The 16,798-nt window shown below is 37.5% G+C and overlaps 1 protein-coding gene across 1 annotated transcript in view; it reads right to left on the reverse strand.

Moving 5' to 3' along the window:
* Nucleotides 1–16,798, reverse strand: part of GBF1 (golgi brefeldin A resistant guanine nucleotide exchange factor 1) — a 121,756-nt gene that overhangs the window by 97,352 nt on the left and 7,606 nt on the right. The window contains 2 exon segments of the mRNA XM_079137930.1: nucleotides 11,027–11,093; nucleotides 12,045–12,150. Coding sequence (XP_078994056.1) covers nucleotides 11,027–11,093; nucleotides 12,045–12,140 — 163 coding nt within the window. The 5' untranslated portion in view covers nucleotides 12,141–12,150.

Consider the following 16,798-nt stretch of genomic DNA (forward strand, 5'->3'; position numbering starts at 1 on the left):
TGTAACTCAGTGGCAGTGCGCTTGCCTATCATGTATAAGGCACTGAGTTCGATCCTTATCACCACATTAAAAATAAACAAATAAAGGCATTCCAAAAAAAAAAAAAAGAACAAAGGAACCAGTTTGAAGGGGGGTTCTCTGGTCACACTTCGAACAATTTATAAAATAATACTGATTATAATTAATTGTAAAACCTCAAATAATTAACTATTCATAAGTAAACAATGGGGGGGTCCAACATTTGCTCTCACTGGTCATTTATATATATGTAAATGTAGTTGTAGATGGACACAATACCTTTATTTTATTTATTTATTTTTATGTGGTGCTGAGGATTGAACCCAGTGCCTCACCAGTGCTAGGCAAGCACTCTACTACTGAGCTACAACCCTGGCCCCACTAATATCATTATTTACATCAACTTCCTACTCTGAAAATTTACAATCAAAGGGAAATAAGCATTTATCCCGCCTTTTTAGGAGAAAATGGTTTATCTTCCAAATGAAGAGAGAAAGTAGTTCTTTAGCAAGAATGTCAGCTAGTAAATACAGAATGAACAACAAAAAATCATCATTGAGTCACCCAATAAAATAAATAATTCAGGCAAAGACTTTTCAATGGGTGACCATTAGGAGATTCATATTATTTCATGGATTACTTACTAATGCAAAGAGAAAAATTAGTATATTTTATAATGAGTAGATACAGCAGCACCACCAGAAGCAAGCAATGAAACTTAAAATCATTAATAGCAGGACAACCTGGTAGAATGTGTCTCTTATAGTGATATAATATAAAAGTACACAGCTGGGCTTGGTGCATAACCCTGTACTCTCAGCTTCTCAGGAGGCTGAGAAAGAAGGATCACTTGAGCCCACAAGTTCAAGACCAGCCTGGGCTACACAGTGAGATCCCCATCTCAAAAAACAAAACACAGGGGCTAGGGATGTGGCTCAGTGGTAGATTACTTGCTTAAGCCCTTGGTTCAATCCCCAGCACCACCGGAAAAAAAAAAAAAAAAAAAAATCGGGGGATGTAGCTCACTGTAAAATGCCCCTGAGTTCAATCCCCAGTACAAAAATGACAACAATATGTGAAATACATAGTATCACCTATGAGGTTCTTGCCCAAAATGTTTAACCTGATCTAATTAAGACCCTAATCCTAGTATATAGAAAATATATGGGATAGAGGAATAAGTTAATGACACAAAATAAACCCAGAATGTACAAATTTCTAAAGATAAATGGCTTGGTTTCTTCGAAAAGTCAATGCCAGGGCTGGGGTTGTGGCTCAGTGGTAGAGCACTTGCCTAGCATGTGTGAGGCACTGGGTTCAAAGCTTAGCACCACTTAAAAAAAAAAAACTAATTAATTAAATAAAGGTATGTGTCCATCTACAACTAAAAAAAAAATTTTAAATAATAATAAATTTTTAAAAAGTCAATGCCAAGAGGGAAAAAAAGGATGGTGAAAGAATGTGATAAGATTTTAAAAGTGTAAACAGACATAACTATCTAATGCAATGAGAATTTTGCTTGGGTTCTGATTTATAAAACCAAGTAGAGCTACAAAAGACAGTTTCAGGACAAATGGAAGAATTTTATATGACTGGATATTAGCTAATATTGGCAGGTTGCTGTCAAGTTTCTTTGATGTAATTAATTTAGGATGAATGCTAAATATTTAGGAGTAAAATGTCAATATGTCTCCACTTATTTTCAAATGACTCATGAAAAAATAACGGATAAAGCAAATATGGCTACTTGTTAATAATTGAACTCTGTCAGGTGCATAGACATGTGCCTGTAATCCCAGTTATTTGGGAGGTTGAGGCAGGAGGATTCTAAGTCTGGCAGTTTGAGCAACTTAGCAAGACCCTATCTCAAAATAACAGTATCAATAACAACAATGACAATAATGGAAGAAAGATCAGTAGAGTAGAGCAAGAGGATCAAGAATAGGAAGGAGGGTTGGGAAAGAAAGTAAAGGGGAATGAGACTGATAAAATTACGTTATGTGTATAAACAAATATAATGAATCCAACCTGTAGAAATAAATACACCAATTAAAAAAAAAACCTCATGTTTTATTTTTATTTTCTGCCAATTACTTACTTTACTTGAAAACAAAAAATAATCAGTGAAAAAAATTCCCACCATTTTGGAGAAATCTCATTTGTTCCTACTTAGAGGATTTTTCCTAGTCCAGGACCCATCTGAGATAACACTGGAGTCCTTCTGATGTTTTTCCTCCCCAATTAATGTCCCTAAATATCCTTAGCCTCCAGTTTTCAAGTTGCTTTCCAGGACACCTGGAAGCAAGCTGCCTGGCAAACTACAGAAAACTCTTGCTCCCACAGTACATCTGGCCCTGCCTTTCCACCAAATCAAATGCCAATTATTGCCCTCTGATGTACAGGCTATCAGGCCACTTCCTGGATGCCCCCACTTCACACTGGGCCAGAAACTCAAGGCAATAATACGAGTTTCACAAACTGGCAAGTAATTGCTCAATAAGCGTGGAACAAGGAAAAGTCAGTTGTGATCTGTGCACATGTGGCAGCCCTTCATAATTCAACCTACAGTGGTAACAGAAGGCCGGTGTTACAGAAAAGACACTCAATGAGAAGCCAGCCAACAGGCAGCCAGGAGTGCTTGTCCATCTAAGTCCTGCAGGGTCCACAAAGAACAAAGGAAAGGAACAAAGTCCCAAAAATTACTAAGGAGCACCCTGAAGCAAAACACAGTATAAAGCAGTCACTGCTTTCCATTTATCACTTTTTTTTTTTTTTTTTTTTTTGGTACTGGAGGTTGAATCGAGGAGCACTTAACCATCGAGCCACATTTATTTTGAGACAGGGTCTCACTAAGTTGCTTAGGGCCTCAATAAGTTGCTAAGGCTGGCTATGAACTTGAGATCCTCCTGCCTCAGCCTCCCAAGTAGCTGGGATTATAGGCATGTGCCACCACGCCTAGGTGTTTACCACTCTCTTAATAACATTATCTGTGCTGAAATAATCTAATCTACATTTTGTATTATACCTGATTTTATCTCCTAATGAATGCCAGGAGAGAAAAAAAAGTACTCATCGTTTCCATAAACATATTCAATATCACTTCAGAAAATTAGGTGATCGATTACGTATCCATGAGCATAGGAAGGTGGTTATAGGTGGGGCAAGGCTGAAACAAAACTGTTCACTCTCTCTTTTAATCAATACTATACTTTGGCCAGGCATGATGGTGCATGCCTATAATCCCAGCTACTTGGGAAGCTAAGGCAGGAAGATGGCAAGTTCAAGTACGACCTGAACAATTTAGCAAGAGCCTATCTTAAAATAAAATAAAATAAAATAAAATAAAATAAAATAAAATAAAATAAAAAGGTCAGGATGTAGCTCAGTGGTAGAACACTTGCTTAGGAAGTGTGAGGCCCTGGATTCAACGTCCCATACACACCCATCCCCCCAACACACACACACACACACACACACACACACACAAGACTGCACACTGAATTTCAAACATTTGGCTTCCAAAACCCTTCTGGCATCTGCTCTGAATTTGAGTGGGTGGAAAAGAAGGGGACTCTGCCTGCCTCCTTGTTAGAAACAAAAACAGCAGCTGGCTTTCTCTCTTTTTCCTTAACTGACTGCTGTCATGGCTAGCTGGCCATATACCCAGAGAGAAGTTTCAGGCCTCAGGCAAAAGAAGACAAAGGCAATGACAGCAACACCAGCAATTCTTGACCCCCACCACAGACCACACTGCTACACTACCCACTAATCTGCTATAAAGAAATCAGGTTTCTTTGCCTGTTTTTGAGAGCTAAGTTGTTAAGAATGTTCTTTCCCCTTTTTTTCACAACTCCATTTCTGATAGATGTAGTATAAAATGTGTCCAACAGACTAGTTTTGATGGCTAAGTGTGACTGGGTATTAGGGAGAGAAAAAGAGAAAGCTGGACTCATGAGAAGTCAGACTAGGTGCCATCATTTCTAATCCTGAGTATGAGACAAATGTTTGGGAAATTTTTTTGGTTTACAAGTATCAAATGAAGAAGGTTTAGAGGTCATTTGGGGAAGGTCCAAGCAAAAAGAAATAACAAAGTAAAAATCATCAAAATACTGGCCTCTTAGAACCACCTTATTGATATGAATATTCACTAAGGAAAAAAGGAATCAAAGCCAGGCACCGTGGCACATGCTTGTAATCCCAGTGACTTGGGAGGCTAAGGCAGGATTACAAGTTTGAGGCCAACTCAGCAACTTAATGAGACCCTAAGTAACTCAGCAAGACCATGTCTCAAAATAAAAAACAAAAGGAATCATACCTTTATTCTCTCTAACTGTGCTGAAATGTCCACATTAGAACAATGTCCAAGTTGGAACATTAGGGAGAGTCTAGTCACTCTTTTTTGGAGAGAGAGGAGGAGAGGGGGGCATGGTCTTGCTATGTTGCTCAGCTATCCTCAATTGATCCTCCTGCCTCAGCCTCCCGAGTAGCTGGGACTACAGGTGCATACCACTGTGCCCAGTTATCAAATCATACTCTAACATGCCAATGGTCTCCAAACAAATATAGTCTTCTACTACAAACCAAAAGAGTAAAAGAAGAGCATAGGAAACAGATACTTTTATAACTTTGCCCATCCTTACCTCCCCCAGCATTCAGCTCTTTACATAAATTTGTCTACCAAATTTTATCATACTTGATTCTTTCAGTCTCCTCTTAGGACTTGAATAATACACAGGTTCAATTTCAAGTGGGACAAGCCAATAATTCATTCAATCTTTTAAGCATGATGATTAATGATGATCACACACACACGCACACACACACACACACACACACATATGTATTACTCTAATCTGCAAACTATAGACCCCTGTAGAAAAAAAATGAAACTGCATTCAATCGCTAGGCAAGCTCTCTACCACTGAGCCACAACCCCAGCCCATATAATGTACTCTTAATCTTTTTCCTGAGAGTGACCCTAAAAATCTCTTTTCCCTACACTTTCCCATCTTCCAAATGAAACCTGAGGTCTGAGGCGTTCTTAAACAGTTTCATTTCTACTTAGGTGGTTATCTCTAAAAGGCCTAGGCCAGACAGGTGTTAAGTCATAGTTCCTCCCAGGCTGACTTCCAGACTCTGTTTAAATGTTCTCTGAAAACCTCTGGAGGTTAGATGGACTCAAACCTCACAGTTCAGATTCTGAACTCACAAAGCGTGAGACACACTGAACCCTACAGGTGTGTTTGTCCAGGATAAACTATATTTAAATAAATTCCTAACACATTCACTTTCTCCGAGCACCTGCTCCTCTAAAACTCAAGTACATCATTTCTTGCTGTCCCAATAAGCACAGTAAAGAAATATCTATACCTCAGAATCACTCTATACAACCCACTAATGTCTCTGGGGATATCTAAATTCTGGCCATAAGAGTTTAATGTAAGAAAGTCAAATAAAAAAACATTTAAGTTATCATTATAAGTCGTTTACTCAACTTGTTATGCAGGAATAAGAAAAGATGGCCATAGATTGCTCTTACCCCTGTCATTCATTTCATACCTGATAGGGATCACTGAGCATACAGTGGAGTCCACAAAGGTTAGATTTGGAATGGTGAGACAGTCAACACTCTTGTAAAATATGAGGCTAGAAATTTGACTGTTGTTTTCTTTTGACCATTACAGACTCAATGCCTAAATGCCTAAAAAAAAATGCTGGGTATGTAGCAGATATTCAATAAGTATTGGTTAGAAGCAACTCAATAATGCAGGCCCTGAAGGAATTCAAATCTTGGGGAATCCCAGAGAAAAGGTTTCAAAAAGTTAGAAGATAAAATGAGTGCTTATAATGGGCCTTTAGAGCTTAATCTTACACTGAGTATCCCCAATCTTGACAAATGAAACTTCACATTAAGTTCTTAGCACTAAAAAGGCAAACTCCTTAACTGTCCACTGACCCTGACACACACATACACATGGACACACAAATGCCACTAAGAAATCTTCCTCAAGCCTGGCTCTGAAGGTTTTAATATCATTAAGAGGTAATTCCATAAGAGAAAATTTTGGTTGTGATACTTTTAGAATGTTCTCTTCCTGCTGCAAATCAAATTTTCTAGAAAAGAATCTCTGTAGAGATCTAAGTTCAAAGACCAAGGACAAAGACAGTCTAAATCTGGAAACAAATGACCACAGACACCACCACAAAACACACCATAAACACTGGATAAAATATACTAATGCTTGCAAGGACTTATCTAGTCTGAGAACAAACTGACCAAAGACCACAGTCTGTGTCAGTCAGAACCATTCTTCTAAACTGTCTGCTCCTCTCAGACCTAAAACCAAGAACAGTATCAAATATGCAGATATTTTACTTTACTTTCCATGTCCCTATTCCATGCTACAGATCTTACCACATGGTCTAACTGTACAACTGAACATAACTCTAATATGCAAGAGTTCCACAACATTGCTAGAAGACTAAAAGGAAATGTATCTTTGGAATCTACCCACAGGAGGGCTTGGGCAGATATAAGAAAGAAGCAGTGGCCCTTCCACCCCTAAGTGCAGGTCACCCTAGCCCTACAGGCAGCACAGAGTTAACTACCCACCCGCTCTGAGAAGCACAAAGGTACATCACTGCAACATGCCTAACATTTACATTGCCTCTCTCTGCTCATTAAACAGGTTTTGGTTAAATAATGAACAAACTGTATTACAGACTCCGATGAGAATTCCAAAATTATAAATCAACTGGGAAAGCCCAAAGGGGCAGACAGACAGGGAGGGGGGAGAAGGATAATATTGACTAATATAAAGGGCGCAGCTTGACAGTGGATATTCCTGCCACACCTGATCAAACACACTCCGTGGGGGGAGGGGAAAGAGAGCAAGAGAGGGGAGATGGGACAAGACAGTCTGAAATTTGCATCCGGAAAAGATTAAAACGGATTCTTTGGGGATAGAGAAAATACATAATATATATTACTATAAATGCAAAACTGTACTAAAAGCTAACTCAAATGTCAAAGATTACAGCTTGAATAAATTTAAATATAAAAGCCATGTGCTTCCTTGAGTTAATGAGAGAGACATAAAAGGACAAACTGGGCCAGGAGGCTGAACAGAGCCTTATGCTGCCTTTGCTGGGCAATGGGTCCAAAGCACAGCAGCATCTACACTCAAAGCCTTCCCACCAGAGTTCAGACACATGAGAAAGAACTGTGAATCCATTGCCTTTGCAGCCTACATTTGTAGTTTTAAACACTGAACTATAAAGCGGGGTATGGTAATGCATGCTTGTAATCCCAGCTACTCAAGGGGCTAAGACAGGAGGATCATGGTAGCCCAAAAATTCGAGGACAATATAGTGAAAGACCTGTCTTTTTAAAAAAATAAAATAAAATAAACTGAGATTGGGGTTGTAGCTCAGTGGTAAAGCACTTGCCTAGCACGTGTGAGGCACGGGGTTTTACCTTCAGCATAACATAAAAAAACAAATAAATAAATAAATAAAAGTAAAGGTATAAAAAATTAATAAAAATTTTTTAAAAATAAACTGTAACTCATATACCTTAAAATTACCCTTATAAATTATACAACGCAATGGTTTCTTGTATTTTAACAAAGTTGTACCACCATCACTACTATCTAATGCTATAATACCAGATTCTAATTTCGTTACCCCAAAAGAATTCTGTACCCCTCACAGCCCTAGCAACCACACATCTGCTTTGACTCTTTCAGAATAACCTCCTAAAAGGATTCATAAGAGAACTTAAAGACCAAACAAAGGGGAGTAATTCAGTCTCTCTCACTGGTGGTAAGCTAGGGTCTTATCCAAAATAATGATATACAAACTTTGCTCTTTGACAGCTTTTTTCTCCCAACCTTCTTTTCAGATTTGGTATGAGACTATTCTACTACTCTAAATAGTACAAAGCATGAAGTCTTCATGGAGTTTGGACAAATAATGACTGCAAGTGCGGTCCAAAGACACGTATCTGTGACAATGAATAATTGATATGGATTTAGCAACCTTACTGGAAACAATGGACTTATGTCCTTCACAATCATCAAATAACATACCTAAAGGAGTAGAAAGTAGGGGCTGGGATTGTAGCTCAGTGGTGGAGCACTTGCCTAGCACGAGTGTTAGGCATTGGGTTCAATCCTTAGCACCACATAAAAATAAATAAAGGTATTGTGTCCATTTAAAAAAAAAAAAAAAAAGTAGAAAGTAGCTATGTACTTAAAGATCCTCTGACAATGGGTTTAGGGGTATAACCATTGATAGAGTGTTTGCCTAGCATATGCAAGGCCCTGGGTTAGATCCCCAGCGCGCGCGCGCGCGCACACACACACACACACACACACACACACACACACACACACACAAATTCTCTCTGCTGGTTTATAAGGAAAACAAATCTGATAACATCCAATGAACCACCTATTTCCAACAATATTTTTACCAGCAGACAGCCTAGAAAGGTTTTGCAAAAAAGGGACCAAGTCCAAGTCAGTTTCATGAGTTAAACTAGGCAGAAGTCCTAGAATTCCTGCCATCCCTCCTCCAATCTAAATGGTAAACTATAACCAGGCACATAAGACAGGCCCAATTCCTTCTGTTTCTCTCTCCAAGTTCAAAACCATTTCCCAGCCTTCTACCATTAACAAGCTTCCAGGAAAGCTATCCTCCTGACACTGCCAATCAGAAAAATCTGTTTGTTTCTGCAAAAGAAACAAAAAATTGGTCATGGACTGTGGACCACAGGGACAGCTGACCCATGAACCTGCTCCTGGGAGCCAAAACTGTGTGTGTTGGGGGGGTGAGGTCAGACCTAATCTGAAAACCATGAAATGCTCTATTTTGGGTCTACTCTGTCATTTTCTCAAGTAGGTAATATGCTAAAACCCAGGAACTAGGGGGCAAGGTTGGCAGACACCAGCTCAATATCTGTCACAGCTGTTGGCCTTGGAAAACCCTACCATCTTCTTTTTTTTTTTTTTTTCAGTACTGGGGATCGAACTTAGGGCCTTGTGCTTGCAAGGCAAGCACTCTACCAGCTGAGCTATCTCCCGAGCCCAACCCCTACCATCTTCCTTCTCACTTTAGGGGAAAGCTTCGAAACACACAGTTATGCTCCTAGTACCACTGACAGAACTGACTCATCAACACATTCTGATTCATTAGTTCCAAGCAGCAGATAATCTGGATTTCTAACCCAAGGACATAAGAAAGTTAGGCAGCAGACTCAACTATAATAGCTTTTAAATGGTGTAGAGACCATGGATGGTCTACTCACCACAAGTATGGTCTCTTATAATAGAACCTTTTACTATGTATAAGATAATTACAAGTGATTCCAATTACATTAAATTGTTTAACCCTCTTAATAGCTATTAGAAAGATAGCGCTCTTAATTCTAGCCAACTGAAAAGAATTACAAGTCTCCACTCACTATATTTTCTTTCTAATTGGGATATGTAAGTTTTATCTGTAAAATTCTTTTAGAAGTATGCAAATAGCCAAACTTTTAAAGCAGCCAAGTCATTTACAATACAAATCATAAAATAAGAACATGTCCCCAATAGCAGCATCAACCCTGCTAACTAGCTAATAATCATTTTCTCTTTTAGTCCTTGACTAACCTTTCCAAAGATTTCTCTTTTTTGGGGGGGGTACTGAGGATTGAACTCAGGGGCACCCAACCACTGAGCCACATCCTCAGCGCCCCCACCAACTTTTTTTTTTAATTTTTGTAGTTGTAAATGGACAGAATGCCTTTATTTTTATCTTGTGCTAAGGATTGAACCCAGTGCTTCACATACACAAGGTAAGCCCTCTGCCACTGAGTCCCAGCCCCAGCCCTCCTCAGTCCTTTTTTGTATTTTACTTAGAAACATGGTCTCTGAGTTGCTTAGTGCCTCACTGTTACTGAGACTGGCTTCCAAAGCTTTTTCAAGCTGTCAGTGAAATTTTTTCCTTTACAGAAAACATTTAAAGAAACCTTAGATAACTTCAGACCATGTTCAGGAAAGTAAAAAGAAATTTTCTCCAGATCTTCTCCCAAGTTTTTCATGAAAGGAAAATTCTTGTTTATTGTTTGTTTAATTTGTAGAAGTCTAAACACCATGGTGAGATGTGCCACTAGATAGCAGCATTCCAGGGTTACATCACAGGAGCCCTACCACCTCGAGAAATGCATAAGTATTCAGACTCTCTGTCTCGTCCCATACTCAAACACAAACACTGTAAGACACTTCACGTATACATTTTCCTCTAATTATAAATACAGAAACAATGCAGAACAGGAATGAACACTAAATCAGTGTCAGAGCCTGGATGCTAGTTTTAATTCCACTTCTAAGGATTAACTAAATCACTTTAAACCTCTCTGGGCTTCACTTTCTTTTATAATAGGGGGGCATCTACCATGCCTCCCTCACAGATTTGTGTAAAAGTTCAATAAGGGTAATAAATGTGAAAGTGACTTTGAAAACACTTAACATGAATATTACATAAAATTTATTATGATTAGGAAAAGAGGACGAAAACAAAAGGGCAAAAGACTCTGGGAACATAGGAAGACTGAAAGACCATGAAGGAAGAAAGTAATGCAATAAACCAGGGATTGGCAACTACACCCAAGGGCTAAATCTGACTTGCAGATTTTTTTATTATGGGGCTAGGGTTATGGCTCAGTGGCAGAGCCCTTTCCTAGCACGTGCAAAGCACTGGGTGGATTCTCAGCACCACATATAAATAAATAAAATAAAGGCCTACCAATTAAAAAAAAAAAAAAAAGATATATCGCTCATTCATTTATGTATTACCTATGGCTGCTTTTGAGGTACAAAGGCAGGTTGAGTAGATGCACAGTTACATATGGCCCATAAAGCCTAAAATACTTACCATATGATCCTTTATATGGTATAAAACTTTATAGAAAAAGTTTTATCTATCCCAGTATAATTAATCTTAACTAGGTGTTGAGACTTACCTATTATATTGTTTAAAACTTCCTTTAGGTGACTAAAACTATGCAGCAGAGGATCCCGTTCTTCATCCTGTAGATTACAAAGATCAAGAAAAAAAATCATTATTGGGCCAAAGGAAGAAAAATAAAATAAAGGATAGATCAAGGGACCAGGGATTGGACCCGGGGATGCTTAACCACAAAGCCACATCTCTAGCCCCTTTTATTTTTCAAGACAGGGTCTCGCTAAATTGCTAAGTTGCTAAGGCTGGCCTCAAACTTGAGATCCTCCTGCCTCAGCCTCCAGAGTCACTGGGATTACAGGCACCCAGCCTCCTCTCCTGCATACTCATTATGTGATTACACATATTCATTTCAAAGACATTCTTGATTCCATTTTCACTTCTAAGACAGTTTGTTTTTGTAAATGAACATGAGAAAATTTCAAACACACTTACCAAGTGTTTATACACATTTACCAAGTTGAAAAGTTCTAAATTTGTTTCTATAACTGTGCCAAAAATTGCTTACACAACACTACGAAAAAAAATCTTTATACATATATAACCAAATAGTGAACCTTATAACAGGTAACTTTTTACTCATCTGATGGGCAAAGTATGGCCTGCTTTTACTCAGATGTTTGCTGAATGCCCTGTAAAGAGCATCATCAGCAAGTCATACTCTATGTATCAATAATTAAACTAATTTATATGAATAAGATACCTAACTATAATCCTTGAGAATTAGAAGATAGGAATCTTTCTGACATTTTTAGACATATTAAAGCAGTCCCAAGTACCACCTTAGGTCATTTATAAAAATAACTTGAAGAAGAATGGTATTACCTTTAAAGTTCAATAGAAAAAAAGAGTCTATAAATTTGATGTTGGTTGAATAAAACATATATCCTTTAAACCAAGAATGACTCTGAATTTCTATTACTCTTATTATGACTAGGAACTTGATTACTTTTTTTTTAACCAAGGGCCAGATTCCCCACAAATCAGTAACCAGACTCTCTTGCCCATTCCCCACTTACCAGTGGTGTATGGGTGCTCCATCGGGCATTTCGTTTGATGGCCCCAACCACAATGTTAATTTCCCCTTGAATGATGTAAATATTCTTATCCACCATCCTGGCAAACCTAGCAAGATAGTTAAGAGAAATGCCTAGTTAATATTTGATTACCCAGCTAGGTATGGTAGTGTACAGCTATTTTGGAGACAAAGCCAAGAGGTTCATAAGTCTAAGAACAGCCTGGGCATCTCAAAAGAAAATAGAGCTGGCAATGGTAAAGCACCCCTGGGTTCAATCCCTGGTGCCAAAAAATAAAATAAAATAGAGCGGGGCATGGTGGCACATGCCTGTAATCCCAGCAGCTCAGGAGGCTGAGGCAGGAGGATTGCGAGTTCAAAGTCAGCCTCAGCAAAAAGCAAGGCACTAAACAACTCAATGAGACCCTGTCTCTATATAAAATACAAAACAGGGTTGGAGATGTGGCTCAGTGGTTGAGTGCCCCTGAGCTCAATCCCCAGTACCCCAAAACAATAAATTAAAAAATAAAATAGAAAGGGCTGGGGAGGCAGCTCAGTGGTAGAGCACTTGTCTAGAATGTGTGAGGCCCTGGGTTCAAGTCCCAGTTATGCAAAGGAAAAAAAATAATTTTTTGGTTACCCAGAGCATATCTACATATAAATCAGTAAGCATATCAGGTTATTAGAAATGTGATTTAACTTTTCAGTACCAAGATTTTCTACCTGTAATACTAAGATGAATGAAGTCTATCTTATGTTTTGAATCCTACTACCTGGGCTCTCTCAGAGGTCTCTGTAAGTTCAGAGATGTTTAAGATAACAACCCAAAAAAGTCATCAATCTAAAAAATTTCTCAAAGGCAACTTAACACTCTTTAGCAAGCACATCAGATTCTTCAAAGTCAATTGTTCCTAAAGTTCTATGATGTCTTTTAAGTAAGCAGGTACAATTGTGATAATAACTTGTTAAAAATAATATTTCAGCCAGGCACGGTGACACATGCCAGTAATCCCAGTGACTCGGGAGGCTGAGGCAGGAGGATCTCAAGTTCAAAGCTAGCCTCAGTGATAGTGAGGCACTAAACAACTCAGTGAGACCCTGTCTCTTACTAAAATACAAAATAGGGCTAGGGATGTGGCTCAGTGGTCAAGTGCCACTAAATTCAATCCCTAGTACCAAATAATAACAATAACAATAATAATATTTCAAAACTTTCTTTTGTTCTCTTTTTAAAATCTACTCAATAAAGTAACAATGAAGATTCAGGTTATAAGAAAAGAATTAAAGTTGTTAAGGATAACCTTGATTTGGAACCACAGCTGTTTGTTCTGTTCTGTTTTTTCTTTGTGGTATTGGGAATCAAATTCAGGGCCTCATGAATGCTAGGCTAGCACTCTACCACTGAGCAACACTGCCAGTCCTGGAAGCATAGGTACAATGTCAGCTTAAAGACTGCATCCATTCTGATAAGTAAGTTCCAGAAAACTGGACAGTGATAGTGACATGACCTTTGAAAAGTCCTAAGAACTCAGGTTCACGTACTTACAGCAGGAAATCTCTAATGAGACTGAAAGTAAATGCTTTTAAAAACTGCTTTATATCAATCTCTGAAATGAAGCTGAAATACTATTTCAGTATTTTAAGTACTCCCAAGTGAAATACTTAAGGGTTTTCTTTGCTGCCTGGAATAATACTTAGAAAAGATATTTGTTTTCCCAGATACAAATATTAAAACACAGAATTTCTTCTTAGCATAGAGAAAATCCTAGGAGTATGTAACACCAACCTTTCCACTTTTCATTATTTAGAAACCCTCCCCAGAAAGACAAAACTTAATAAAACAGAAAAGAGGGAAAAAGATAGGGAGAGATACAGTTAGACAAACAAGCTCAAAGAGGTAAAAACAATAAGGCTATTTATTGGGTGTGGAAAAAAAGAAAGTCCACCTACTATGCATAAAGCAACTTTCAGAGTGTAAAGATAAAAAGCAAAAAAGACATGGAAAGAGTTCAGACATATTGCAAAGTGAAAAAAAAATTATATGACTCTATGTTGCCTTGTATGTAAAAACCAACCAACCTACCATACACAAAATATATTTTTATTTTTTTAAATATGTAATACTTAATACACAATAAGATAAAGATATAGCTGGGCACAGTGGCGCTCACCTGTAATCCCAGTGGACTGGGAGGCTGAGGCAGGAGAATCTCAAGTTCAAAGCCAGTCTCAGCAACTGTGAGGCACTAAGCAAATCAGCGAGACTCTGTCTTTAAATAAAATCAAAAAAGGGCTAGGGATGTGGCTCAGTGGTTAAGCACCGATGGGTTCAATTGCTGGTACCAAAAAAAAAAAAGGTAATAAAACAGCCAGTACCCAGGGTTAACTGTACAACTAAAGTTTCTGTTATTCTCCCTAATTGTAGCCTCTTTTGCCATAAATCTGATGTTATTAAATCCTTACAATGTTTTATACTTTTGCTTCACAGATACAAGGCTTTAAATAATATTTAGTATTATTCTGAATGCTTTTATTTTTATTTCTTATTTCTGTTACTAAGAATTGAATCCATGGACAGTTCACCACTGAGCTACATCCCAATCCCTTTTTAGTTTTTTGCAACAAGACAAGGTCCTGTGCTAAGTTGTTTAGGTCCTTGCTAAATTGTTGAGGCTGGCCTTGAACTAGTGATCCTCCTGCCTCAACCTCCCAAGATACTGGAATTATAGGCGTGAGCCACTGTGCCCAGCTCTGTATGCTTTTATATTCAACTGGAGATAATCCTGTGTTGGCAGATTCTTACAAATCATTCCAGAGAACTATTCCATATTCACATAATTAGGAAGGAGACACACTATGAAAGAGTTCTTTTCTCATTCTTTAAATTTGTTTCTATTTTATTTCTTGGTTCTTCTCCTCAGAAGAGAACACTGTTGTACATTCTCCTAATGGAACATTCTTGGAAGAGAACATTATTGAGTTCCTAGGGTTTTTCTTCTATAAGCCCTTTTCCCCTAAAATATTATGTTTCTGAGTCACCATTTGATAAGTTTAGTTATTTATTTCACAGGTACATATATAGATATATAAATACAGGATAGAGAGTCTGGGCAGATATACCTAAACTCATAGATCACAGTTATCTCTAGAGAAGGTACTGTGAAATAAGAGTATATAAACGTAGAATATTTTAGCTTTATCTGGAATGTTTTAATTTTACAAGGAAAATACTGTATCATCTATATAATTAAACATTAATAATGATAAGAGATAAATTATTATTTCTATCCTTGAGGTATTTTATAGAGTTTAGTGGAGTCTGAAATAAAACTGAGGTATAGCCAAAGAAATTGAGGAAAAAACGCACCCTAAAAGCAGCTCAATTTGCATGTTTTTTATAAGATGGGGCCTCTAGAAAGTGAAAAGTATGAAAACCACCATATAAAGAAAAAAAAATTGGCATAAATTTTTTTCCAGGCCTACATCTCCCCCAATCTACAAGAGACTCCAACACAGACAACATTTGTGTTAATGACAATTTTAAGAAAGGACTTGGTTAGGCCCTAAAGACTATTTGCTTTCCAAAAACGCTAGGAACTCAATAATGTTCTCTTCCAAGAATGCTCCATAAAGAGAATGTACAACAGTGTTCTCTTCTGAGGAGAAGAACCAAGAAATAAAATAGAAACAAATGTAAAGAATGAGGAAAGAACTCTTTCACAGTGTGTCTCCTTCCTAATTATGTGAATATGGAATAGTTCTCTAGAATGATTTGCAAGAATCTACCAACACAGGATTATCTCCAGGGAAATGAATCCAGTGACTGGGGACTGGTTAACTGAAGACAAGAGTGAGAGGAAGGTTGACTTTTCTCTGTATATTCTTTTGTATCTTTTGAATTTTTTGCCACAAACATATTACTTATTTTTAAATTTTAATTAACTGATTTTTTAAATTAATAAGCTAAGTAGTTGTATTATTCCATATGCCAAAGATTTAAAGCAGTAATCAAAACTAAATTTTACTTCAGTCAATCAGATAATACTTAGTACACATTAAGTGAAGAAGGCAAAATAATACAGAATTGTCCCTATCCACTCACTAGATATTCCAAAAGGAATTTATAATCTAGTTAGGATTAGGTAATAAAAAAATATACATATGCACAGAAACACATGTATCTCCAATAATAGTGGTATACAGGGGCTAGAGGTGTAGCTCAGATATAGAGCACTTGCCTAGTATGTGTGAAGGTCCTGGGTTCAATCCTCCACCACAAAAAAGTTAATGAAATAAAGGTATTGTGGGGGCTGAGGTTGTGGCTCATTTGTAGAGCACTTGCTTGGCATGCATGAGGTCCTGGGTTCAATCCTCAGCACCACATATAAATAAATGAATAAGTAAAATAAAGGTTCATTGACAACTAAAAAAATATATAAATTTTTAAAAAATAAAATAAAGGTATTGTGTTCATTTACAACTAAAAATGATTTTTAAAAAAATAGTATACAGTATTATAGCAGTGAAGTCAAGAAAATAACTTCTGGGGGAGGATCACAGAAAGGCAACTAAAAAACAGAATTCAAACAGTCAAAAATGTAAGGAAGAAATGGTAAAAGTGAAGGCTTATAGTGGGAAAATTCAATATGTATTTAGGGGATCATGCTTATTCCAGATAGTTTGGAACATTACTCCTAGGGAAGTAATGGAAGGTAAAGCTAAAAAAGCAAGCAAGGGACATATCATAAAGCATCTTGA

Source organism: Sciurus vulgaris (genome assembly GCF_902686455.1).
Source record: "Sciurus vulgaris genome assembly, chromosome: 4".
Classification (NCBI taxonomy): domain Eukaryota; kingdom Metazoa; phylum Chordata; class Mammalia; order Rodentia; family Sciuridae; genus Sciurus; species Sciurus vulgaris.